This window comes from Coccinella septempunctata, chromosome 6 (assembly GCF_907165205.1).
Source record: "Coccinella septempunctata chromosome 6, icCocSept1.1, whole genome shotgun sequence".
Taxonomy (NCBI): Eukaryota; Metazoa; Arthropoda; class Insecta; order Coleoptera; family Coccinellidae; genus Coccinella; species Coccinella septempunctata.
The window spans coordinates 27,796,057-27,823,621 of record NC_058194.1 but is presented as its reverse complement, the minus strand read 5'-3'; the positions used below and the strand labels follow the sequence as shown (position 1 = coordinate 27,823,621).

General features: G+C 39.3%; 1 protein-coding gene across 9 annotated transcripts in view; it reads left to right on the top strand.

Annotated features, from left to right (window-relative positions):
- LOC123314911 (CUGBP Elav-like family member 4) overlaps nucleotides 1–27,565 on the top strand; it is a 550,340-nt gene that overhangs the window by 492,850 nt on the left and 29,925 nt on the right. For all 9 annotated transcript variants that reach the window (XM_044900366.1, XM_044900365.1, XM_044900364.1 and 6 more), the window contains one exon: nucleotides 375–454. In XM_044900366.1, coding sequence (XP_044756301.1) covers nucleotides 375–454 — 80 coding nt within the window. The remainder of the gene's footprint in view (nucleotides 1–374; nucleotides 455–27,565) is intronic.

Genomic DNA, 27,565 nt, shown 5'->3' with positions numbered 1-27,565 from the left:
AATTGAATGGAATTCACCGTCGGAAATTTCACTTCCAGATATTCCAGACGACGCGACGCTTGGCGAGCGTTACTTTGAGACCATTCACTGCGCTCTCCCTTAATTCTCAATTAATCGTTATAAAGGGGTTCTTAATTCATAATAACTTTTTGATAGGGACGGGTAGAAATTAATTCTGTCGAATGAAAATTCTACACCGGTCCCTGGGATCTAATCAGATCTTCCGCTGCCGCCGGGGGCTGTTGAAAGGTGAATTCTGATCATTTTTCGATGAATAGAGCGTGAAATCTCATCAGGCATTGAAAAATGCTCTGATTCCGGGTTTCGATAGGGTTGGTTACAGTTCGAACCTAACAGGAAATGTTTTTTTACAGGTTGTGCTTTCGTGAAATACAGTTCACACCAGGAAGCACAAGCAGCGATCAACAGCTTGCACGGTAGTCAAACTATGCCGGTGAGTACCCTTCTTAACATCTGCCGTATGCATATAATTACATTATACAGTAGTACTCTCACATATTTACAGAGTGGGCCATTGAAAATGAAACAGCGGCTCTGTAGGTCGGCAAAACCGATTTATACAGGGTGTCTGTAAACAAATGCAAAGGATGATTTCTCGATGAAAATAAGCAGGGGTAGTTCATATGAATCTTTTTCGAAATCGACCTCCCTTCCAAGATACAGCCTTTGGAAGGCGATGGCGAGTTGACTGTTCTCAATTTTTTTTACGGGTTCTGAAAAAAAACTGAGTTATAAAACTATACGTTTATTTTTGATTGGGTTTTAGGGTCATTACGATCAAATGGTTCAACATTAGTTAAGAATTTGAAGGAGCCCTCAAAACTCTCTTTGTCTCAGTGCTGTACCCATTTTTAATCAGGGTGAGACTTTGACTCGTACAAATATTTCAACAGTAGATTCTAGGGGTCAAAAGAAACACTTTTTTTCTTCACGAGTTTTTCCGAAACGGCTCGGTTTAGAAGCTACAGTTTCTCGGAATATAGTTTATCATTTATTCGATGATTCTTTTTCGAACAAAAGATATCATCTGCGTCTTCCAGTTTTTCCCTTATGACCATAACTTACCATAAAAATACCATAAATTCAAAGAATCCAACTCTTCAAACTAAGCTGGACGCTATCTAATGAATATTTGAACGTTTTCGAGTAATTCGATGTTCAAAAATTAAGAAATACCTGTGAAATTTTATTGGGGATATATGGCTATATCTTTTTATCAGGGCCGAAACAGGAAAAATGTTATAGGAATACGAATTTGCTGTTAATATGTATAAGTCAAAGTGAAATAAATTCAATTGATGAATGGAAGTATAATTAATCGGATCGCTAATTCAGTTTTACAGTATGGCTAATTTTTACAACAATTGAGATATATGCACTGAGAAATACAAACCTTTAGCTATGGTCAAATTACTGACAAACACTTTAAGTATCAATAATGCGAGTAGACTTACGAGTAGACTAGTGTAGGAAGCAGGTGTATTGTGTGTAAGTTTCGTAGAGCAGCGTAGAGCGTGCTGTCAACTTAAGTATGGCTGATTTCGCTAGAGTGATCAGAAACGAACTGACTGGTCGAAGTGTGTTCTTGCCGGCATCGCTTTTACTCTGTGGTCCAAAAGAGGGGCGTGGCTTCGGTACTCTTCTTCTTCCTGGACTGGCTTAAGTCTGGCAATATTGACCTCATTGCGCGGAGTCAGCACGATGGAGTCAGAATATGAGCAAAAATCGAGGTAGACCATTTCGCGCATACAATTGCATTGTCAATTATATGACATGATATTAAACAATATGAGTAGAAAAATATATACACATATATAAAAAGAACGGGAATAGAACACAAAGACTCACCTTGTTTTTCAATATCATCCTCGATCTACATTTAAAAGACGAAATAGCAGAAGTAAACCATTATTTTCGGTACTTTGTTATAGTAATCAGACTGTAATATTCAGAATGTTCCGATGGTTTTGCAAATATTGAAACTGCGTGAAATTTCAGTCGTTTGTTCGAATCCACTCAGCCTTAATGAGCTCTTGGACCAAGTAATAATTTTGTTGCATTCAAATGAATTACATTCGATTGAATCAACACCCCAATGATGACATACAATTTTCCACGTGTTCTTTTCCCAATAATTATTCATCTCACATGACGAACCGACGTGTACAACAATAATGAAGAGGCATAGATCGATAACTCTGTCACGATAATACCGACAAAGCGAACCCTCTATCCCCTGGAAAAAAAAACGAGGGATCGGAAGAAAATAAAACCCCACCCTCGTTTTTCGAAGTAGAACACGAAGGAGCGCTCAACTAAATAAGCCACTAAAGCCCGAGGTGGGGTGTTCATTTCTCAACAAGGTAAACTTCGTTAAGTATTTCATAAATTGGCCGGCGCGACAGCGACAAATGCTGAACAAAGAAGGAGAGACTAGTGTTGCCGAATTGCGGCACTATATTAAACGCGTTTCATAAAGCGGCAGAGCGATTAACGCCAGCTTAAATAATGTCATATTATGCACGGATACACAATTACGAGACGTTTAGGACGTTAGTGAACTGTACCGTTTTATTCGGATTGAAATATGGCTGGAACGTTCCGTCCCGGCGGGCTTTGCAGCCTTTCATCATTTCGAGGACTAGGAAAATCCAGACCTATCAGCGCGCATTTTAGTGTGGCTGGATTCGGTGCATCAACGCGATCAAAACTCTTAGAAAATTCAGTATGCTCGGTAACGTTGTGGGAGAGTTACGCCACTGGATAAAATATTGAAAGTTCCTGAAAATAAACGCTACTATTTCAAAGTCAAGTTTAAAAATGATCAATTTTATGATCACCTAGCGTTGTCATAGCAACTGGCGAACTTACGCTCTTAAGCCTGGTTCAGACTAGGCTAGTAGTTTAGTCGAGTTGCGACTAGTTCAAACGTTTACAATTGTCTTAAAGAAAATTATATTGACAGAGATTAACTGCATGGATTAACCTAGTGGATTTTGAAGATAAGATGGTAGAAAGAAAAAAAGGTTCTATGATGTATGCACTTTCAGCGGTGGGGAAAGCGTCTGCAGGTTCTCAAAGATGTAAAGAAAAATTGTCAGGTGAACATACTCGAGCGTGTCAGATTAAGATACTGTATATGTCATATGTGTCTCTACTAATAAATGCATTTTGATCTGACAGTTTGCGTGATGGGGCTGGCCGTATGGAAGGAAAGGTCACAGCGGTCCTTTGAAAATGTAAAAAAAAATTGTGACTTGTACATGCTCGAGCGTGTCAGATTTTCATACAGATGCTTAATCTCGGTGTTGCAGACGTGTTGACCCATTAGTCTGACACTAATCAGGAGGGGTTATCTTAATCGGACACTTTGAAGATGATAACAAGATTTTTTCAAAATATCTCCCTTTCTGTCCTCTAATTTTTTCTATATTCATCATGAAAGTTGTAGATAATAAAATCCTTTACAACTCGAAGCAATTTGGCTTACTCTCAACTGTTTTCGATTTTGAGAGCGATAAGGACGAGGAGCTTAGCCACACATGCGAAAGGCCAAGGTCAATGTTGAAACCCAGTCTGGTGTACATTCATCTCCATATATCTCAAAAATGTTCAAACATAGAAAAAATTGCTTCGAACGAAATTTGTAGAAAATGTTATGATCTACAACTTTTATAATGAACGCAAAAACAATTTGAAGACCAGAAGTGGGGATAATTCTACAACTGATTTTTCTGACCCTTAGAGTCATTCGGGGTAACTGTGCGCACTTTTGCCTTTCAAGCCATACCCTGTTCCAAATGTTGAAGCTAGGAAAATTAAAACATATTCATAAGATAGAGAATTTTCTAATCTATAAGAAAACATCAAAAAGCAAACAAACAAAAACGTTTTCTTTCCGCAAAAAAGAATTTAATAGAGAAAGTCGGAGTGCGTTCACATGCCCCGTATTGCGGGTAAGTGTGTTCACCCTCTCGGGGTAAGTGAACGCAGTCCTTAGTGAACCACACAATCAAAACAAATCACAAAATAATGTCATCAAAATGTTACAATATTAGAGAAATGCTGTTTATTGTCAATACAGAAGCGCCTTTTTACAAGCAGTGCATTATTGTTCGTGCCACAATTCTTGGTGAACACAACACTTGATACATTCCCCTGTAGATGGCCCTTCATATTTTTCTGAACAAATAGGGCAATATTGATCGAGTCTTAACCAAGAAAATCAACAATGTCATAATTTATTGCTCACTGAACTAATGCCCATATAATGAATCTATGCGCACACTTACCCGAGCACACTTTCCCCAGTGAGCCAAAATTTGAATTGACGTTCTTATAGAGTTGAGCAGCTAAGAGAACCTAAAATTTTTTATTGTATATTTAGATTAATATGCCCATGATCGAATAAAATATTGCTTAACACTGAGGGACTCGGAACTTGGACCTGGCAGAATGTGCAGAGATGCCAAAAATTAACAAGAAAACTAGTGAATTTGATTGATTGCAAATAAAAAGTTAAAGAAACGTGGCACGGCGCACTCCTATGAAAAACTAATATGGCGATTCTGCGCCCTTGCTTCACCCAAATGAACCCCTCTTTCATACATTGCATAGTCGAGATATACGCACTGCGCACACTTACCCACTGCGCTCAGCTACCCCGAATGACTCTATGGCCAAAGTATCTCCCCTTATTTTAATCTGACACTCCCGAATTTACCTCTTGGGCTCCCCAACTATTACGAATTGATGAAAAATATGAAACTATCCTATATAACTACACGATTTCTGCATATGTCTAGGTGATGAACGAGAAACGCCAAAGAAATCTGGTGCAATTCCTTGATTGGACGACTGAAACAAAAAATATCGAAAAACCCACTTCGTGACTTCTGAGGATCAGATGCTTGCCTTCCTTGCAAGGGCAAAAAGCAACTCTCATACCAATCTAGCTATTAATGATTCCGAAAATCAACCCTCTTTAATTGAATAACCATTAATCATCGCGTCGATACACTCCACATGGAAAATATTCTCCACGAGAGCTCAAGTCGAATTCCCCCATTTCCAGAACGACCTTCCGAACCTGCCCCCAACAATTTCAGCTGATCTCCCGCCTCCCCACCTCGAAACCCGTGCCTCCCGAATAACATACCATTCATGCAATATTAATGAGACCTGAGAGCGCAGTGATGATGTTCTAAAACAAACCTCCCGCGGTTGTTTCTTTATGCAAATGACCTACAGGTTGCAAATAAGCCCGTGCTGCATACGCTATGTTTTCTGTGACCGCGCTCGCACGCTGTTCGAAGTGGAAAATCGGCTTTTGGCCATTCGACATCCATTGTTGTCGGGTTTATCTATACAGAAGATAAATAATATGTCGGTATATATCTCTATGGAAGATCTGTGGAATTCGGGATTTTGAAGGTTTCGATACTCTATGGCATCAAAAAGTTCTGTGGATACAGAATTCTTTGATGCCATTATGATGTAAATTCAGAGTAGAACGGTACAACTGATTGACGAATGATCGACAATAATTTGAACAATAATCTATGATGGTTCACTTCCTTCAGGTATTATAACTATTATTGGTTAACTCCCCTGAGGAAGCAAATATATTTTGCGAAACGTTGGCACTTAGCTATGGTTTGTTAATCAACCCACGAATTCCTAGTTCCTGTTAACCAATAATAGTAATAATTTGAACATTGAAGAAATGTAGAGGCATTTTTCTTCAGCTGGAGAACACTCTACTGTCTGAAAGTTTTTCTGCAAAGTCAGGACAGAAAAGGGTTCTTTGAGCTACAACTCCAGCATCTAGAGACGCATTGAAGACGGAGACAATATGGTGAATTCCAAAAAAATTCCAATAATGTGGTGGATCACCCGTACCAAATTTTTAACATCCAATTCGAGGTATAACCGGGGACAGTGAATGAATGGACAGGCAATACACCTATACTGCTTATTGAAACTTTGTCGGAGGCTAGGGTATTCATAAAAATCGTGGGAATTTATGTAGATTTTGGTCTTTTTCATTTACTTTTTGTAACCCGTCTGTGTTTCATTTCAGGAGAGGTGGAATTGTGATTCATTTCGAAATTATTATTTTATCAGTTCATTCATAACTAAGAGCTACAGTGAAGGAATAGCAAGTCTTGTTTCTTCTTTTTGTCGACACAAAATCCTCTTTAAAGTTGGACATTTGTGCCACCCAGACGTCAGAGGTGTACATATAGGTATTACTGTGAATAAAGTTCTCGAGTAGTAGAACCACATTTCAATGCGATATGTGTAACGACTGATCAAAATATAATTTGGGAATTTTCACGTTCACAAAGTATGGTCGGTAAGACTGTGAATAGGAACCAGAAAGGAACCCTGGTTAACCCGCCCCTCAGAACACATAACACGCTCCACGAACTGTTTCCAGAGTTCTCAAACGTTCCACAAGTCAAACTCCCATACTCCAGTTTCCAGTGAATGAATCCCATTCCGAACAAAAATTCATTCATCGATAGACGCTCCGCGTCGCGAGATTGAGGCCCTTATTAAAACAGCCATCCGAGCTGTTTCGCCGTCAACTTCATTTCAGTACATAACACCCCCATTAATAATCCAGCAAGCTGTTTGTCGGTGCATTAAATGGAAAACTTAGATGGCGCCCTGACGCGTTCATGTCAATTGTTCTTCAAAGGCGTGAAGTGAGACTGGGAACGCAGGGTCGTAATGGGAAGTTGAGGTCTGACCCCTGCACCGAGAATATATCACGAGCTGGGTTTGTGATGGGTTTTGATTTCGTTAATGGGAAAATCAAAGTCATCGTAATGTTCATCACATGAGGAAGGGCATCACGGGCATTCTGGAAGCTACGACCTCAATATGAAGACCAAGACAGCTGTTTAGAAAGCAGTGGTACTCCCAACGCTTCTTTATGGTAGCGAAAGCTGGACGCCCTACAGGCGACATATTAAACAGCTTGAACAAATGCAACAACGTCATCTAAGACAAATAATGCACATCAGATAGTTCCACAAAGTTTCAAATGCAGAAGTCTTGAAGCGCGCGAGTTGTATAACAATTGAGAGGCCAGTAACGAAGGCCCGACTCAGATGGAGCTGGTTGGTGACTATCCATGCCCGGAGTGTGTAAGGATCTGTAGGTCACGGTTGGGTCTCTTCAGTCACAGAAGGGCATACAGTCGCAAGTAGCCCTAAGAAATTATACGTTTGGTCGCACCGATAGTTTTGTTTTTGAGTCTTTTTATAGATTTATTCTCGGTAACGGGATGCAGCAATGAATTAATGACGTTAGGAGGGACAGTGAACCTTTTTGGTAGATTCATCATGTTGGTAGATCCACCTTTAGGTATCAATTCGTTTTTTGGCGTGGCTTACAGTTTGGCCTTCGACCGACCATGGCGTGCCAACCCTTGGTTATCCGATAAAGATTTCCGGTCAAATTTTATTTACACTTCTTCCATGGCGTGTGAGCCCATGGAGTTTTGAACAAAGTCGTGAACCTCTCTCTCCCATTTAGCCCCTTCAGCCAAATCAAGGCTGTATTTTTGAAATACTCGTGATGTAGCTGGATCAGTGTTGGTAAATACTATAATATTTTCTTGAAATTATGAAAAGAAGAGCTGTCGCTCGAGGGAATCATGTTAGGGAGTAATTGTAGGCGCCTAAGCCGTCCCTGCGTAACGTACGTGTTCTGGAACGACGACGGGATAAGTGAAAGTTCAAGTAAAAATGTTTACGCGTCGTCGGGGGCACGGGGGGCTACACAAAACGGACCAGTACGGGAAAATTTAATTACGTCGAAGCCTGCCGCGGGATTGAATGCGGCCGAACAGATTCTACGTTCTACACGGGACTCTACGTCGAAAACACAGCAGACATAGTAATTGCTTCATTAAATCTCGCCACATTGATGTTGCCCAAGTGCCGACGAACATGTGCACGAGACTCGGGTGCGATGCCGCCTTATTGTTCCCGATTGTCGACTGTTATGGCCGGTCTTTCTGGCCGATCTCATATTCTTGAGTGCAACGGATGATTGCAGCGACCAGATTATACGGCGGTCCTTCCGGGAATATTGGATGTACGTTTTTACGGCCACGGTTCATGCGGATGTCCCTTATCGGGAGTTTCCTGCGAGTTTCCTGCTCCGAATCAATTTGAAGTTGCCCCCTTGATATTATCATTTAATTAAGACTGGGAATTTTGCGCCCGATTAATGGATGCTGCACCGCAGGCGTTTAATACGTCGCGAACGGCTCTTTTGAGCAACCTAACCTAACAACACCTACGTAGTATTGAATGTGGAGTTGAAACTTAGATCCACTGATAAATTCAACAGTGGCAGCTTGTCAGCAAGGCGCGAAGTGTTACGAATTCCAAACAGTTTCATCTTAACAGGTTTCAAGTTGCTTTAATTTCAGATCATTACGAATACCGAATTTACCTCTTATTTATGCCTTCTCTCTTGCTGAAAATCTTGAAAAATACAATCAATATATAGTATTGAACATGCTTAGATGACTCCTCAGGAAACTCGTGCTCAGATCTTGCACCATCCAATGAGATGAGGAAATGATGCTTTGGAATCCCTATCATATCCTACACAACCGTACAAGCTCGGTGTTTCGAGATTTAATAAATCCAAGGAGGTCGTCAATGGTGTTGATAAAGCCGACAACATCCTTAGGGGCCTTGACCGTTAACTCATGAGTATCCAGGACCAGTTTGCCCATATGAATAGTTCTTAGACCTGCCAGCTCTGAACACTTGCATACCATGTGTTCAGCTGTTGCTGCTTCTGATCCACAGAGCCTACAAATCTCATCTGCTGACTTTCCTATACGGTACAAATTATATGATACCGACAGTGTCTGTCAGCAGTCTCACCATCACCCGAAGCTCAGCTCGTGACAGCTTTAGCTTAGTTTTCTTGTGTAGGTCGGTGAAGTCCTCACGAATTTCTTTGACTGAGTAAGTCCAGGAGTGTTTTTCCAGAGGGTTATCTGTTGTTCAACTCCCATTGTTCGATCCTATACTGGTATATTCCAAGCCCACAGAGAGGCTCAGGTCCAGCAGGTGTTAACCTTGATGCTCTTTTGCAAGTTCATCGGCTTTTTCATTTCCTTCAACACCACAATGCCCTGGCACCCATAGTAGAGTCACTGTATTGCCTCTGGCCAGTTGCTTTATGGTATTACAGTACTCCTGTGTCAGCAGATACCTGGCAGTGTGATTCCAGGGACCTCTGCGTGGCCTGGCTTCCCGCTCCATACCATTAAAACGTTTGGAAATGTTTTTCTATACCCCATGGTATGGCAACCCACATATGGTAGGAAAAACCACTCTGTAGATGAAACTACAGCGTCAGACCCAACTTATAGCGAAACTTATTTCGAATTTGACAAATCTCAAGGAACGTGAAATCAGGAGTTCCAGCACAATTTTGGGCCAATCAGACATTCTGACAAATATCGATTTTTGGGACCAATCTTTCGATATTGTTTCTTTCCTGAATGGAATTTTCGTGTCAGTAACTTGAAGAGTGGCCCCCGATTCGGCGTATACCAAAGTCGACGTGAAAAATCGTACTTTATGAGAAATACGTCGTACGGCATCGAACCGCCCTAATTAACCGCGCGATCAAATCCAGGCACTTGTCCGACGAGGCAACGAACCGAATTAAACAGCGCGAGGAAAAAATACCGCTGTTAATCGAGTACGGCGTGACAGAAAGAGCGCCGAAGTATTTACGCGTCAATCGGAAATAATTAAAATTCACATCAAAGTGCAACGGGTAAAAGCGCAGCGGGCGCGCCATATGCAGTTTTAATTAAAAATTTAAAACAGACTGAGGCCGCCGCTACCGCCGCCGCCGCGTTGTGGGAACGGCCCGCAGCACGCGCATCGGCCGAAATAATGAGGCACGGCAACAACAATAAACGAGGGCGTTTTATGTAGGAGCTTTTTTGCGAAAGTGGTTTAAATGTTAACAAGCGTAGTAATGTATGCGAACCGACGCTACCATGATGACAGGTGAAATTACTAGGGCCCTTACAATGTAATTATTTTCGACCCTACTTTTTGTCGCCCGGCGGATTATGGCTGTCCGCGCATCAGCAGCGGCGTTGGGTCGCGTAAACAATTTCAAGTTGTGGTTGCGTGAGAGTTTTCGATTGAACGTAATGAAATACTGGAAGGGTTTTCCGATATTCCCTCTGGACCACGGTTTCGGGCGAATTAATTCGATGTCGCCGGGAGACAAGGCCTTTTGGGGCGAACGTTTCGCTACGTCTGTTTGAACATCGTTTTAGTGGTCCTTCTCACGCAAGAAGAAGTCTCCTGGATGAATTTACCCGCAAAAAATCCCCAGACAGCGGAATTACAAAAATTCTCATCGTCATTTTCATCCGCGCCGTCAGCAAAAGCAGATACATAACGAACATTAATATAGAAATCAACAAATGTTAGGATCTCCATCGAACTAGGTGATCACCACCGAAATAAAGACCATTTTATGGGGGAAGAGCTGACAATTTCTCATTTGACCTCGCCAGAGCAACACAACCCAAACTTTGACGAAAATGATACGATTTGATGACCCCTTTTTTCGATATTATACGACCTATGAATATATCCCAGCTCTACCTGGCAGCAAACGAATTCCAACTTGATTCCGCTTTCCTAACGCTCAATTTAAGATTGCATTTGCTCCAAACTCTCATTTAGATCAACCAAGTTGCAAAAAAGTCGATTATCATTATAAGAGAATTAATTCAGATGCATACCACCCATCGATATGAATATCTTCAAGTGCTACGGTCTGAATTGAACGATGTTCACCATCGTTTGTCCTGGAATATTGGAAAACATCGATGTTTTTAGGAATGATGTTGCTTGCATTCCTAATACTCATACACCGTAGCGACTACTGGCATCAGTTTCGTCGCGGTGGGAGTTGTGACACGAAATGGTCTTCCGGTTGAAACTTTGTATGACGATCTCATTCGAATAATTTAAGGGCGTTTTCTGGATTCAAAATAAATTTTCTGTTATACTTCTCTCCACAAGGTACCTCGTTGACTTGAATCATTTTCTAGCTGAACTTTCGCGAGTCGTAATAAAAAAAACATCGTATCATCCAGCTTATTATTTCTGTCTGCCCCTGCCCCGATGTTTCATGTTTGGCGTGCCGGTTTGTCACATTATATTAACCCCGGTTTCCGTATACCCGTATTTATCCGGAATTATACACATTTCATCCGTTATTTCTGACGTTAATGTTGTTTTTTTCATTGCGCGACGAGCATTTCACCGTTCCGCCAAGTGCCCCCTGTTCGGTCGACGTAATGATATTGGATAGAGTTTTTTCGGAAAGTGGGAGAAATATTGTGACAGTAAGGCGTGCCTTGTTGTCTTGGGAGATGCAAAATTTGGATTTATGATTATGGCGCTGAGAGCGTTGGTGCTCTGAACGACAGGTGCGAGAATTCGTTTTAAATGCTTCGATCTAGTTGACTTGATCAAGAAGCAAGGGTTTTTTAAATTTGTATTGATTCAGAGGCTCGGTTGTTCAATTAAGGTTTAAGTCGAGATTTAAGTTGATCCTGGATTAACGTGACAGATTTGAACGGAAATGTCAAAATTAATCCGGGATTAACTTTAATCACGAATTGAACAACTGGGCCTAAGATGGCAATTGGAATATTTTGGGTCATTATTACCAATGTACAGGGTGATTCTTTGACTCATACAAATATTTTAACAGATTCTTGAGGTCAGAACGAACACTTTTTTCCTACACCATTTTTTCCGATTCGGCTTGGTTTAAAAGATACAGGCTGTTGAAAAACCATGAATTTTTTATTTCGGGTTATTTCTCACAAACAGTTTCATCGAATGAAATGAATTTCGGAACATAGTTTTTCATTTATTTGATGTATCTTTTTCGATCACAAAATATCACCCACGTGTTCTCACGTTTTCTCACCATACCGTAGGTACCATAAAAATACCAAAAATTCAAACAACCCAACTCTTGAAACTAAGCTGGACACTATTCAATGAATATTCGAATGTTGTGTAAAATTAAAGTATTCTTCATATTATCTCGTATAATACGCCGTTATTGGGTAATTTGATGTTGAAAAATAAAAAATATATGTTCGGAAAATTGGTTACTTTGGCTTAAAGCAACTTTGTTTAAAATATCCACAGATGTGTAGTGTTATAGATTCAGCTTGTTATTCCGAAGGGAATTTTGTTTCTCCAGGGGTAGCATAGCTCATTATGAAAACTTAAAATGACTATAGGGGAGTCCGGGAGACTTGCTCAGGTAGGAGACTTGAACCACCTCAAATATTTCAATTCAAATTTCGCGCTACCGGTATCGTACATTGCTTGCGACTTACTCGTAACAAGGCACAACTAGTGACGGCTCCATTTTGGCCGCCATCAGAACAGTTTGGAAGTGAGAGGGTTGAACGTGATTTTGTTGTTAGAAAGTAAGAAATTGAATAATTTTTGTTTTTCACACTGTCTGACATGTTTAAAAGGTGCGTGGTTTTATTTAGTTTTATTGCTTTCATTGATTAATGTTGTTTTACAAACGATGAGCCTTTTTGATAATAGATGTAAAAGTTTCAAGAAAACATCTGTTGAATAGACTAAAAGGGAGTGCGGGAGACTTGACCCATGGTAGGGTCAGGAGACATGATCAATGATCCAAGTTTTACGCACTAAGCTTAGATAAAAGTTTAGTCCAAAAAAAATTGAATAATAAAAATAACTATAAAAAATATATCAAAAAAGTAAAATATATCTCGGAAATAAGTGAGAGTGACTCTGAAATAGAAAATATGTATTTCATACACTGATACATCTGCTGATAACCTTGACAAAGACAATCTTTGGTCATTGGAAATTGTTTTCTTTCAATGTTTTTCCTGATAAACAAACGTATGGTCAAGTCTCTCTCGCCACCTGTTCAATTCTCCCATGGGTTAGGGAGACATGAGCCAATGTTCGGTTCGTAAAAAAAGAATTGCTGTACTCAAAATGTTCATCTCACCATCACTCTACTATTATCCATCATTACCTATTTGGGCATGATATCTCCACGCAGAAAAATGAGTTGCTACCATTTACAGAGACAACTTAAGTGGCTTCAGAGTGAAAAGAGGTTCAACTCTCCCATATCTTTTTTACAGGGCCGAAACGGAAAAAATAGTATGGGAAAAAAGTGTTTCTTTTGACCTCAAGAATCTGTTAAAATTTTGTACGAATGTATAGCTCAGTAGCTATGGAAAATCGAGATCGGTCGCTAGACAAACCTTCAGTAAAAAATCATCAAACAAATTGGCGAATGCGCGAGTTGGGTTGAAACCCTCGCGTTATCTCCAATTTTCATTAAATCCATCACTCAAAAAACGTCGCTAGCCCCCCACGGCCCCCTCGTGGCGTACCGAAATAACGGCAACAAAAGACGGGCCAATCTTCCCCGAAATTAATGCATCATTACGGAGGAACCGCCGCGCCAAAGATGAAACATCGCGCGACCGAGGCAGGCAGAAATAATAAGCAAGATGATGCGATGTTCTTTTTCATTTTACGTCATGCGAAAGTTCCCGTCGGGAAATGATTCCAGGTAACGACGTCTCCCTGCCGCGCGGCGCCGCGTCAAAGCAAATTGGAATGATTATGTGCACTAGCGTTATTTATTATTGGGGAAAAAGCGGAATCGCTGCCGGTGGAGTCTCCGATAATTGGGACAGTTCAGACGTGCCCCTCGGGAGGAGAGAGGTGTCATATTCGTTTACGTTCCTTTGCTACGTACGGATGTCCCGAGCGAAAAAACATTGTTTTGGGGACGCGTCTCATAATTGAGAGTCCTCATTAGGAAAGGGAGCCAGACACAACAAACGCTGCTCGGGGATAATTGGAGAGAAGTTATAAGCTTGAAGATATGGAACATGATAATGGGAAAAAGACCTGATGGTTCAAACAAAACGGGGCCTTTTGAGAAAACGTGGAAATTGAAGAAACGCGATAAATGATCATCTGAATCTGCATCGTTTTAACTCAGTAAAGAATGGGCGATAGCGTTTTTTTTATTTTGCAATTGAAACGTTCGAATTCTTCTTTATTTGCACTCGTCAAGCTTCATTCAGACACACATTCTTGTGAGTGACAGGCGAAGAGTTTTGTTTACTGCCCGTAGAGAGTCGCTAGCAACTGGGTCAAAAAACGCCTGACAAACCCGAGCCACGATCGGACAAATCTCATATCAAAGAGGTTCTGTTATAGTATGGGCCGATATTACCAGAGCAGCACTTACCGAATCATCATTTATTGAAAACGAAGCTCTAATCTTACCTAAAGACGTTTTTAAGGAAGCTGTTGCAATCTGAATATGACGCAGTTCCTCAGGATTGCATTATTCTTCTCATCAATTAGATGTCTCGGTGATTGCGTGCAGTTATTTCCGTTAGAGGTGGGCATACGAAATGTTGGAAAATTCCAATTATGTTGTTCTTTTTGTTGCAAATTAGTTTGAAATATTAAAACGTTCAAAATTAAATTCTTTCCCTAAAACAATTCCAGGCTCTTATTTGTAAACATACGTGTATTTCGAAAGTAAATCAAGACATCAAGGTGAAATAAAAATTAACAGATGGTGGAAAGGATGCTCTTTATCATTCGTTTATTGCTGAATCGCGTTATCGAGAATAAATCTCCAAAAAAAAATAAAAAAACCGGACTATCGATGCGATCAAACTCACAATTTCTTAGGGCTACTTGCGGCTGTGTGCCCTCCTGTGACTGAAGAGACCCAACCGTGACCTACAGATCCTTCCACACTTTGGGCATGGATAGTCACCAACCATATCTGGCCGCCGCTATATTCTTCTAGAGTCTCCATTATAGCTGTGGACCAAAGACCTCCACTGTGATCTGTCTAACGCTAGTTGTTCCCAATTATGATTGGCATTAAGTGATTTTAGGGATTGATGCAGTATATCCTTGAACCGCTTATACTAGCCTCCTGATTTCCGAGCTTTCTCGGTGAATTCGCCATACAGAGCTACTTTGGGGAGTTTTGTATCTTGTGGCCGCTCCATCTGAGTCGGGCCCTCGTTACTTGAGTCTCACTTGTTATACAACTCGCGCGCTGCAAGACTTCTGCATTTGAAACTTTGTAGAACCATCTGATGTGCATTATTTGTCTTAGATGAGGTTGTTGCGTTTGTGCAAGCTATTTAATGTGTCGCCTGTAGGGAGTCTAGCTTTCGTCTCCGTAAAGAAGCGTTGGGAGGACCACTGCTCTGTGAACAACTGTCTTGGTCTTCAGATTGAGGTCGTGATTTTGAAACAATCTGTCCTTTAGCTTCCAGAATGCCCGTTCTCTTTGTAATCAGCTGAGGATAAACTCTACAAATTTCTCGAAATGTTCCACAGGGTGTTGAGAAACTGGATCACAAAAACATGCTTTTTTTCACCCTGCATAAATGAGCTATCAACATTTTGGAAAAATTTTAGGGATTGGTTCCGATACCAAAGAATTTATCTACAATTTGGCGTAGAAACAATTGGAATCGATGAAAAATTACGAATGTTCTTGGACAACGAAATTTTAGCTAAAAAAGCCTACACATGACACAACTGGTTCACCGAACTCTTACAAGCTCACAGAACTCCTTATACAATGTATAATAATACTGTTTTTCATCGCATTTCCGAAAACGACAATATTCGGTCGATTCTGAACTCGCTAACATCATTCAAGTTACGGAATAAACCGAAAACCGTTAAAAATTACCATTCTACAAATTATGAGAGTCCTCACTCCAACAGTTCCGCTGATGATTTTGCGTCTACACGGACATCCATCTCGCGAAAACATGCACTTTCGGCACTTAAGAGGAAAATTATGTCGGTTCGATGGAACAAGAGGACCGCCTAACAAGGACTAAAAGCCCGAGTTGAAGTTTATAAATGGCTTATACAACAAGATCACGCAGACTTTCTTCCAAGAACGGCCGATCATGTTAAGTGATGATCCTCGTCCCTGTTCCAGACATCCTCTCAAAAACCCTGGATTAATTATGCAGTACTCGGAGTAATAGAACTCTTTCCGCTGTGTTTTGTTAACGCTCAATTTAATGGGGCGACTTATTACGACGCTACCAAGGAAATACTGATGTCAATCTGTATTTCGAAGGAATAAATTAAGGGGATGGAAGTGCTCTGGGAGTCTTGCTGATTTGCGATCTGAACCATCCACTCAGCTCTGTTTCATTCTGCAATTCTCGCCTGTTCGACGCAGAAAAAGCTGTTTTTTTAATGGGATGTGTATCCACGTACTTCCGTCCCTGCAATACATTATACAAGTCGATATCTTTGAAACGAAAGAAACGACATTTGTGGAATTTTGCCGACGAGCCTTATCATGCATAACGCATCCCTTGTGATATTTTTTGTAAATTCTGTACACAGAAGATGAAAATACCCCTACTTTTTTTTAATTTGGGACGCCATGTATATGTTTCACATTTTAGAAGACCTTGTTATTCGGAATTTGTAGAGATACTGAGTTTGATCTCTGAGTGTTCAACCAGTATGGGTGTTAATACTCAATTGTTTGATGGAAATAATTTGTGGGACCAGAAAAGTATACACGCACTACATGAATAGCTGATAATCCTGGAAATCTCTTTTGTCCTGTTCTCGCCAATAATGAAAAACTATATTCCGAAATTCATTTCATTCGATAAAACCGTTTTATGGTTTTTCAACAGCTTGTATCTTTTAAACCGAGCCGATTCGGAAAAAATTGTAAGGGAAAAAAGTGTTTCTTTTGACCTCAAGAATCAACTTTTAACATATTTGTACGAGTCAAAGACTCACCTTGTATATACGAGGATATATTGATGTGTAGTTAGCCCCATTTGAAGTGTCAGTGTGAAGTTTGAGGTCAAAAAAATAAACCAGAGTTACGAAATAAATTAAAAGAAAGAAGATGTCCACCGAAATTGTGAAAATCGAAAAATTGGAGTATCGAGCCATCATCAAGTACCTGTATTTGGAAGGGGTTAAGAGATAAGCAGATTTACGAAGATATGCTTAATACCCTTGGTGATCAATGTCCTTCGTATGCGACCGTGAAAAATTGGACTGGAAGCTTTAAAAAAGGTAAATTTTCCATTGAAGATGATGACCGATCGGGAAGGCCAGTTTTTGTGTCAGTTCCCGAAAATATCGATGCAGTTCATGACATGATTTTATCAGACCGTCGAATTGGGCTAAAACGGATATCTGAAGCACTGAATATTTCACACAAACGCGTTCATCATATAGTTCACGTCGATTTGGACATGAGAAAAATTTCTGCAAAATGGATCCCCAAATGTTTGAATGTTGACTAAAAACGTGCAAGGGTAGAAGCATCGCGTTCAATCTGTGCTAGATTTGAAAACGAATTGTTACTATGGATGAGGCTTGGGTACATTTCTACGATCCAGAAACAGAGCAACAATCGATGGAATGACGAGACTTTGTTTCTCTAAGACCTAAGAAGTTTCGTGTCAAAAAATTTGCTGGAAAAGTTCTTGCTTCAGTTTTTATAGATTACCATGGAGTAATCATGATTTATTTTTTGGATAAGGGTAGAACAATAACCGGAGATTACTATTCGACATTACTGACCACTCTACGGGAAAAAATTAAAGAGAAAATACGCGGAAAGCTATCCAAAGGTATTTTGTTTTTGCAGGATAACGCCCATGCGTACAAATCTCATGTTGCCATGCAAAAAATTCGTGATTTAGGGTTTGAATTACTAGAACACCCTCCTTATTCACCAGATTTGGCTCCATCCGACTATCATCTCTTTCCTTAACTGAAAACAAGTTTAAAAGGTCGTAAATTTTCTTCCAACGAGGAGGTTATAAAAGCTATTAAGGTCTGGTTTGCATAGCAAGAAGAAACATTTTTTTCGGAAGGTCTAGAGACGTTGCAGGTTCGCTGTAAAAAACGTATCCAACTATTAAGAAAATATGTTGAGTAATAAAATATTTTGACATTGAAATTTTGTTCGGTTCTATAGTAGGCTAAGAATTTTATCTACCCTCGTACTGTTTTCGGATAAAATCAGTTGATTAGCTTACTTAACGTGTATTATGAATTCAAATTCCTTTCATCACCAACCAATTCTATCAAAGTGCACCTTATCTCTTTCTATTTTATCGATAGAAGTCTTTTTCAGGCTTCAAAACCACTGTAAGCCTCCAAAGGTCAATTGTTGTTGCGTTTTGGATCAATTTTCCCCGACCCCAACAAAACGTTCTCCTTCGCCTCACCTCGAAGTTCCGTCGATAAACAATCGTCAATAATTATTATTACTGGAACTCGGAAAACACTCGTCCCCCGTTCAAGTTTGCAGAGTAATAATCGAAATTCCGCTCCCGTCGCTATTTCATCCGGATTGTCAATATTTTTTTTTGTTCCCGTCGACAAACCACCCCGATTATCCGGACACAATATTCCCATATTAATTTCGGTGCCTACCTTGTGCAACGTGAGCAAATAATGGATATTCCATTTCGGACTGTCCGCCATTACTGGTATTTTTCCGCCCCCCATTCAAACACCGGCTCTCTCCTATTAGTTGAATTATTAAACAGGACTCATTGTTCGCATCGACCGGTCCGTCTGTGCCGACATATACCTGCCGAATGGTAAATAGAAATATCCAATTAATCTAACGTGAGCCTAATGGCCGACTTTTAATATACACCCCGTGCCTGGCTCCGCGTCCAAGTAATTGTAATAAAGCCGTAAACAGCAATAAAAATTCGAGGTAAACGCGCCGGTATTTGTTTAATTAAGGAACGGCTCATCGGAGATTTTTAATTAACTGTTGCTGCCCCGGTATTAGGAGATCTCTTTGATGCCCCCGGGCCAGCGCAAACTAATTTCGCTGCGCGGATCTTCGGCCTGGAATACGGATCCGGGATTAGGCCGCGTACGTTTCGTGTGCCGAACTCGCCGACTGGATGATACGCGTCGAAATGTCAAAAAAAAAAGCGGGGTTTAGTTTAAAGACTGCTGTTTACGTTTGGGGATGATTCGGTAGTTAATTCGGGACTAAAAATTCGACTTCGTCCTATGTCAGTGTAATGAAACCACCTCAGCTACAAACTCTTACCAGAAAACTGGATGGGACATACAGGGTGTTCCTAAATTGAACGTACAAACGAAAAGGGGAGATTCCTTAAGTGAGTTTAAGAAAAAAATGTCCCATAAACATGGGGTCGCAAACGTTTCGTTTTCGAGATACAGAGTGTTGAAGTTTGAATTTTTTCCAAGGTTTTTTCTCATAGTATCTACACTTCACAAGATATTCAACTGAAATTTGGCATAGATATTACATTTTAGAGTTCTCACCACGTGACATGACAATTTCTATTGAAGATCTACAGGGTGATATTTTTTCTGGAACACTGCCACCTGTTCTTCTGCAGAACTTTTTTTTTGGTGAGCAACTGTTAATTTGAAAAAATGTAAAAAGAAGCTTTGTTCTTATACTAAACTTTTCGGTGTCTTGTAGTTTTGTCGTTTCTACCAACGATTTCGAGAAAAAAATTTTTGGATTTTCACGAGGATTTCGAGAGAATCGTTCAAAATTTTTTTTCTCGAAATCGTTGGTAGATACGACAAAACTACAAGACACCGAAAAGTTTAGTATAAGAACAAATCTTCTTTTCACATTTTTTCAAATTAACAGTTGCTCACCAAAAAAAAGTTCTGCAGAAGAACAGGTGGCAGTGTTCCAGAAAAAATATCACCCTGTAGATCTTCTATCGAAATTGCCATGTCGCGTGGTGAGAACTCTAAAATGTAATATCTATGCCAAATTTCAGTTGAATATCTTGTGAAGTGTAGATACTATGAGAAAAAAACTTGAAAAAAATTCAAACTTCAACACTCTCTATCTCGAAAACAAAACGTTTGTACCCCATGTTTATGGGACTTTTTTTTCTTAAACTCACTTAAGGAATCTTCCCTTTTCGTTTGTACGTTCAATTTAGGAACTTTATTTTATCTTATGAAGAGTTCTATCGAATGAAATGAATTTCGGAATGTAGTTTTTCATTCATTTGATCAATATTTTCCGAATACAAGATGTCTCCCACGTCTTTCAGTTTTCTCATTATGACCATTAGGTACCATAAAAATACCAAAAATTTAAAAAACCCAAATCTTGAAACTAAGTTGGACACTATCTATTGAATCTTTGAACGTTCTGTAAAATAAAAGTATTCTTCATATTTTTTCGTATAATGCGCCGTTTTCGAGAAATTTGAAAAATTCTCTATTTTGGCTGGAATCTCTGTTTCAATGATCCACAGATGTGTAGTGTCATAGATTCAGCTAGTTATTCTGAAGATAATTTTGTTATGTCTATATCTTTTTATCAGTGCCGAATCGGAAAAAATGGTATGGGAAAAAAGTGTTTCCTTCCACCTCAAGAATCTACTGTTAGAATATTTGTACGAGTCAAAGACTCGCCCTGTACAGGGTGGGCAAAATTGGTTATACCTGAACTACAACTTTTCCAACCCAACGAGATAGTGAAAAATCCATGGCACATTACGGTCGTCTTTTTTCGAGAAACTAATAATGCCATCAACTGCATTTCTCTATCTCCTTTTGTTTACGAGTCATAGGCCAAAATTTTGATTTCAACTTTGAACATTATCTCCGTTTCTGTTTAAGCTAGGATGTTGAAATGAACACATTATACAGACACGTTTTTTACAGCAATCCAGTGACATGTACAATGATTGTTTCCCACAGGTATATTTGCTGAGCTATACCATGAATATGTGTTTTTTCATAGAAAAACAGCAGTTTAAAATCACCTTAAAAGACTGAGGGTGATGTATGATATATTTCTGAAACGGTTAAAAATGGCGATTCTTTCTAAGTCATTTTGAACTACTGTTTTCATAAGAAAAACACAACTTTATTTTATAGCTCAGCAAATAAACCTGTACGAAAAAATCATAGTACGCGACTGGATTGCTATAAAAAAAGTGTCTCTATAATGTTTTTATTTCAACATGCTAGCACTAACAGAAACTGAGAAAATGACCAAAGTTGAAATAGCCCAAATTTCAATTTTGGCCTATAACTCAAAAACAAAAGAAGATAGAGGAATGCAGTTGATGGCATTATTAGCTTCTCGAAAAAAGACGACAAGACATGGCGCATTCATTTTCCTGTATCCCACTGGGTTAAAAAGTTGTAGTTCATGTATCACCAATGTGTACCCTGTACAGGGTGGGCAAAATTCGTTGTCTACTGAGAGGATCTCGAGAACTATAAGAGCTAGAAGAAAACAGATGACACATTCTCTAGCTCTTTCTTCATGAGTAATCCAAATCTGAAATCAGAATCGGCCTATCATTTTTAGATTTCGAGTTATAAACAAAAATTGAGATTTTGACGATTCCGAAAAGTTCTCATAGCTTTTTTGTTTTTGAAGTTACAGATCTGAAACTTGAACCTTCTTAGGCACTTTCATACGTAGCATCTACTAACGAAAGATATTTTTCCAATTCAAAAATAACAAATTCAATAAAAGTTTGCATTAAAAAAAATGAGAGTTCACCTAATGATTAGAAATGACAAAATATTTTGAGCTCATCAGTGGATTCTGCGTAAAAAGGTGCCTATAGAAGGTTCAAGTTTCAGACCTGTAACTACAAAGACAAAAAAGTTATGAGAACTTTAGGAAATTGTCAAACTCAAAAACGAAGTATCGTAGGAGGCTGTGGTTTTCACCATCCTTTGTTTCCCCGAAAAAGAGCTAGGAAATGTGTCATCCGTTTTCTTCTAGCAGCTATAACTAGCTATAGTTATAGCTTCTATAGTTCTCGAGATCCTCTCAGTAGACAACGAATTTTGCCCACCCTGTACATTGTATATTGAAAACCAGTTGGAAAATTCAGATTTTCTCCACCAGTTTCGAACAGGATCGGCCGGCAAAGCAAATTCAGGCGGAATATGATAGATATTTTTATCGGTGCTGTCCTTGCATGTGGTATTTCAAGAAGCCATCACTCATAACGTATTTTCTCGGTAGAATGGACATGTAATCGATGTGAGCGGGTAGAAGAGGGACCCTTGTATGGGGTGTGACGTGACATAAATTCATATCGACAGTCTGAAATGAAAATAAATAACAGAGAGCGAAGCTATGTGGACATTTCCTGCAATAATGGTCGTCTTAAATTTGAACCGCGTTCGTTTTCGTTTATGGTTAATCATTTTCCATGATGATATTGCGTAATTGAACACATTCATCTAGAAAATATCCATTAATCATCAAAAAAATGAAGACACCACTGGACAATACAAACGTGGAGATGTTTCAATTGCTCCCAATACCCTCTAGCCATAAATGATTTCCACATTGCGTTCCATATCCCATTCACCACCAATCATAAATAGGTACAAGCCTTTACCCTACATATCCCATACCAGCAATTCCACCAACTGACTAATGAATGCGGAATTGTTATCTGCGGTCAACAGTTTCATACATAACACACCTGTGGCAATAACCGTCTGACAGAGGCCGGTTAGGCTTGTATTCCACAGGTACTAGAGGCAGGAAATAAAGGTTGCTAAAGAGCAGACGTGGAATCGAACTTCGCCTCATCCCAAGTCGGGGAGGGCAAAGGTCCTTTGTCTGTTTCTGCACGATTTCTCGGCACGAAAGCATCGAAAAGATATCGGGCGATTGTTGGCACAGGTAGCATATGGGACGATCATATCTTCAGTATATTATTATTCTCGCCTGATCGGTATGTCGAGAATTCACGATAAAACGGCGAAGACGTTTATGAGCGAATTGACGAGACCCTAAAAGTAGTGGCTCGAGATGGAATTGCAATTTTACTGTTTTTCACGCCAGTGATGGAGGTGGTTAGAAGTCGTCTTTGAATGATACGAGGATATATTGAAAAATTCTTAGCCTACTATAGAACCAAACAAAATTTCAATGTCAAAAAATTTTATTACTCAACATATTCTCCTCCTACTAGGATACATTTATTACAGCGAACCTGCAACGTCTCTAGACCTTTCAAAAAAAAATGTTTCTTCTTGCTCTGCAAACCAGACCTCCACAGCTTTATTACCTCCTCGTTGGAAGAAAATTTACTACCTTTTAAACTTTTTTTCAGTTGGGGAAAGATATGATAGTTGGATAGAGCCAAATCTAGTAAATAAGGGAGGTGTTTCAGTAATTCAAACTCTAAATCACGAATTTTTTGCATGGTAACATGAGATTTGTGAGGGGGGGCGTTGTCCTGCAAAAACAAAACATCTTTGGATAGCTTTCCGCGTCTTTTCTCTTCAATTTTTTTCCGTAGAGTGGTCAGTGATGTCGAATAGTAATAGGAATCTCCGGTTATTCTTCTACCCTTTTGCAAAAAATGAATCATGATTACTCCATGGCAATCCCAAAAAAACTGAAGCAAGAATTTTTCCAGCAGATTTTTGGACACGAAACTTCTTAGGTCTTGGAGAACCAGAGTGTCGCCATTCTATCGATTGTTGCTTTGTTTCTGGATCGTAGAAATGTACCCAGGTCTCATCCACAGTAACAATTCGGTTTAAGAAGTCTACATCGTTTCCAAATCGAGCACAGATCTAACGCGATGCTTCTACCCTTGCACGCTTTTGGTCAACATTCAAACATTTGGGGATCCATTTTACTGCAATTTTTCTCATGTTCGAATTGACGTGAACTATATGATGAACGCGTTCGTATGAAATATTCAGTGCTCCAGATATCCGTTTCAGCCCAATTCGACGGTCTGATAAAATCATGTCATGAACTGCATCGATATTTTCAGGCACAGACACAGAAACTGACCTTCCTCATCTGTCATCATCTTCATTAGAAAATTTACCTCTTTTGAAGCTTGCAGTCCAATTTTTCACGGTCGCATACGAAGAACATTGATCACCAAGGGTAGTAAGCATATCTTAAATCTGCCTACCTCTAACCCTTTCAAATACAGGTACTTGATGATGGCTCGATACTCTAATTTTTTGATTTCCACAATTTCGGTGGACGTCATCTTTCTTTTGATTTATTTCGTAACTCTGGTTTACTTTTTCGACCTCAAACCTCACACTGACACTTCTAATGACTTATCGTTCGTTGCTATGGTAACTCAATATTTTTTTTATGCATGGAACTGGTCTAGGCTAACTAGATATCAATACATCCTTGTATGTTCAGAATGAATGGAGTCTATTTCGATTTTTTCTCAAGGATCCATGCGCTAGTTTTATGGTGGTTTCTAAAACCTAGGAACGATTTTTTTTTTCACTAATGAATATAGAGGCGTGCTTGTCTTCGACTCTTCTATTCGCATCAATTTCTGATATATTGATAGAATTTTCAGAACTCGAACAACTGTGTAGCCAAGTGACTGAGTAATGAGCAAATTACTCTGAGCCATAGCCATGCTACATCGATAAAAACAATTCGTCGACATTTCATTCGGGAAATTCGTCCGCCAGAAATAACAGAGTTTATTATGAAAACGCAGTATTGATGGATACCATATTCAGTTGATCCAACGCGAACACTGAAATTACAAACTATTCGATCGGATCTGTACCTGCACATTGTATCATCGTTGTAATTTTTGCCAAATCGCGATTACCGGCATATTTTCGCATAAATAACGCGATGCAATTCGTTTTATGAATTTTAAAACGTTCCCTGTGACAATAGCTTCACGAGAATCAAAATACGAACCGTACGATATATATATTCGACAATGGAACAGCCTGCTATTGGGTAGATTTCACGTTCCACAATCAAAATGACACATTACTTCGGTAAATGCGTCGAATTAATTTTGATTACGAGCGGAACTATTATCCAATGATCGTTCGTTACAAACGGCAGTCTATTCACGTGAAGTTAATGACGAACAAAAACAACTAGGGTTGTTCGAAGTGATGCGCGATTATGAATTCAGTTCAAAGTGCTCATTAACTTTGTAAACTGCTGGAAATATCCCAATTTTCCGCCTAGTGGCCATTTGGCTGGGGTTCATTCTGGCTAACTATGAACCCTATCCCTATGCGCACAAAAAAAAACGTATTTGCAACTGGAATTCAATTATTCCAGAGGTCAGGAAACGCGATACAAATATATATCCTATTCACCAGGTGATATACACGCAAAAACGAAGAATAGCATATTTAAAAATATTTTGCTTGTATATAGGGTTCCCAGATTGAAATATATAGGGTCCTGTGAGCTGAACATCATCCTTAAGTCGTATTATTTTGAAGAATGATACTAGCCATTTGATCTGAAAAACCATAATGAAATACCGAGACCAAAAACACTATTCTCCGCTATCGATGAGTTAAATAGGTCTACCCACCCCTTTCTGTGGTCGGTGCTAACCTCACTTCTGTCACTCATGTCAACTGACGTGGATTTGTTTGCGTTTGGTAAACGTCAAAAATCACAAATTTTCCAGGGCTGCAGGGTCAACACTTCCATTTGACATTTTTCGCGGACATAGACGTGGAGCGGTTTGCAGTTTTCCCCTGTTGCCCTGTTGTAGGATCAGTATTAAATAAATCACTTCTAGTGGAAAATTTCGAAAAAAATTGGTCAACTTTGAGGAGCGGTAGCAGCAAGAAAAAAAGAATTAGACATATGATGATTTTTTCGGTGAAAGATTGATCCTTTGCGAATAGAAACTCCTAATTTTCATGCTTCTACCGCGAACAGTTCTGATTCTATGATTTTTTCCGCGAAGCTCCAAAATTTTGCCAATTTTTCATGGACCACAACTTGAAAAATAAATTTCTAAATATCTGTTTGCATATTCGTTATCTACGCCCTCGAAATAGTCGACAGTTTAACTTGGGTTTCGATTGGAGACCCAAAATATTTTTCGAAAAATCGCAATTTTTCCATGCATTTGTAGGTATGGAAAATTTGAAAAATTTTCGATTTTCCCAATTTCAACCAAAACTGTAGTGTTTAATAAATCGAGGGCGTACAACACGAAGATGCAAACAGAATTTCGCTGAAAGGACTAGTTTTCAAGTTATGGTAGATGGAAAATTCGAAATTTTTTACCTTCGCAGTCCAAAATTTCCAAAATTTTTCATGGACCATAACTTGAAAAATAAATTGTTTCAAAAATATCTGTTTGCATATTCGTTATCTACGCCCTCTAATTAGTAGATAGTGTAACTTTGGTTTAGATCGGAGACCAAAAATATTTTTCGAAAAATCGCAATTTTTCCATGCAATATGTATGGAAAATTTGAAAAATTTTGGATCTTCCCAACTTTCACCAAAATTGAAGTGTTCACTAAATTGGGGTCGTACATTACGAAAATGCAAACAAAATTTTGCTGAAAGGATTTGTTTTCAAGTTATGGTAGAAGGAAAATTCGAGATTTTGAACCTTGGCTGAAAAATCATAAAATCTCAACTGTTCGTGGTGGGTGAATGACAATTAGATTTTTTCATCACCAAAGGATCACTTTATCATCAAAAAAATCAGTATATAACCAGTAACTTTTTTCTGGCTGTTATAGCTCTTAAAAGTTCACCAATTTTTTCGAAATTTTCCACTATAAGCGATTCGTTTCCTAGAATACTAATCCTAGGAAGAATCTGATTGCATATTCGTAATCTACAACCTCGAATCAGTCGAAAAAATGACCCATGTCGAGATAGTTCAAAAAACGAAAAAAATTTCAGAAATTTCGTCTGCTACTTGTTTCTCAAGCCGCCTGTACCCTAGATATTTCGGTACAATTATTGTGATAATCAGTGAAACATGACGATTATTTCTCGGTTGTTTTCTTCGTAGGTATTTTATTCTGAAACTTCCTCTATGCATTTTCCCAAACTGAAAAATACGTCTTTCTAAATTCGATCCCAACTTCTGTATTCGGTCCTCGATTTCGTTCAGCTCATTCTGGTCGACTTCTTTGTTGTTGCTTCACTACCAGGCCTTCATTATATCAAACATATTCCAATCTGATCCGCAGTGAGGCATTAACATGCTTGCTCTTTGAGAAAGTTAATTGAATGCTCTTTTTGCCGATGTCGAGGAGAGAACCTTCGTTAATATATCGTTCGGGAGCATTGCCTGAAATTGTAATTATCCGATGTCAATTATCGGAATTACTGGAGTGTAAATCGCGTGAAGCTTTCCGCCAGTCCTTCGACCCACATCCAGGGCCTCATTTCGGAACGAATACACGTTTCGATATTGTGCGGACCAGAGATAACCCCCGTTTATTTGCATATGGATATTGTTCAACGTCACGGTCAGAGTTTTGTACGTTGGGGAGGTTGTAGTTCGTTGTCTTAATTTCGGGACTATCTGCAACGTACGAGCTGATACAGAATTCGATTCCAGTGGAGCATCGTTGCGATTCCA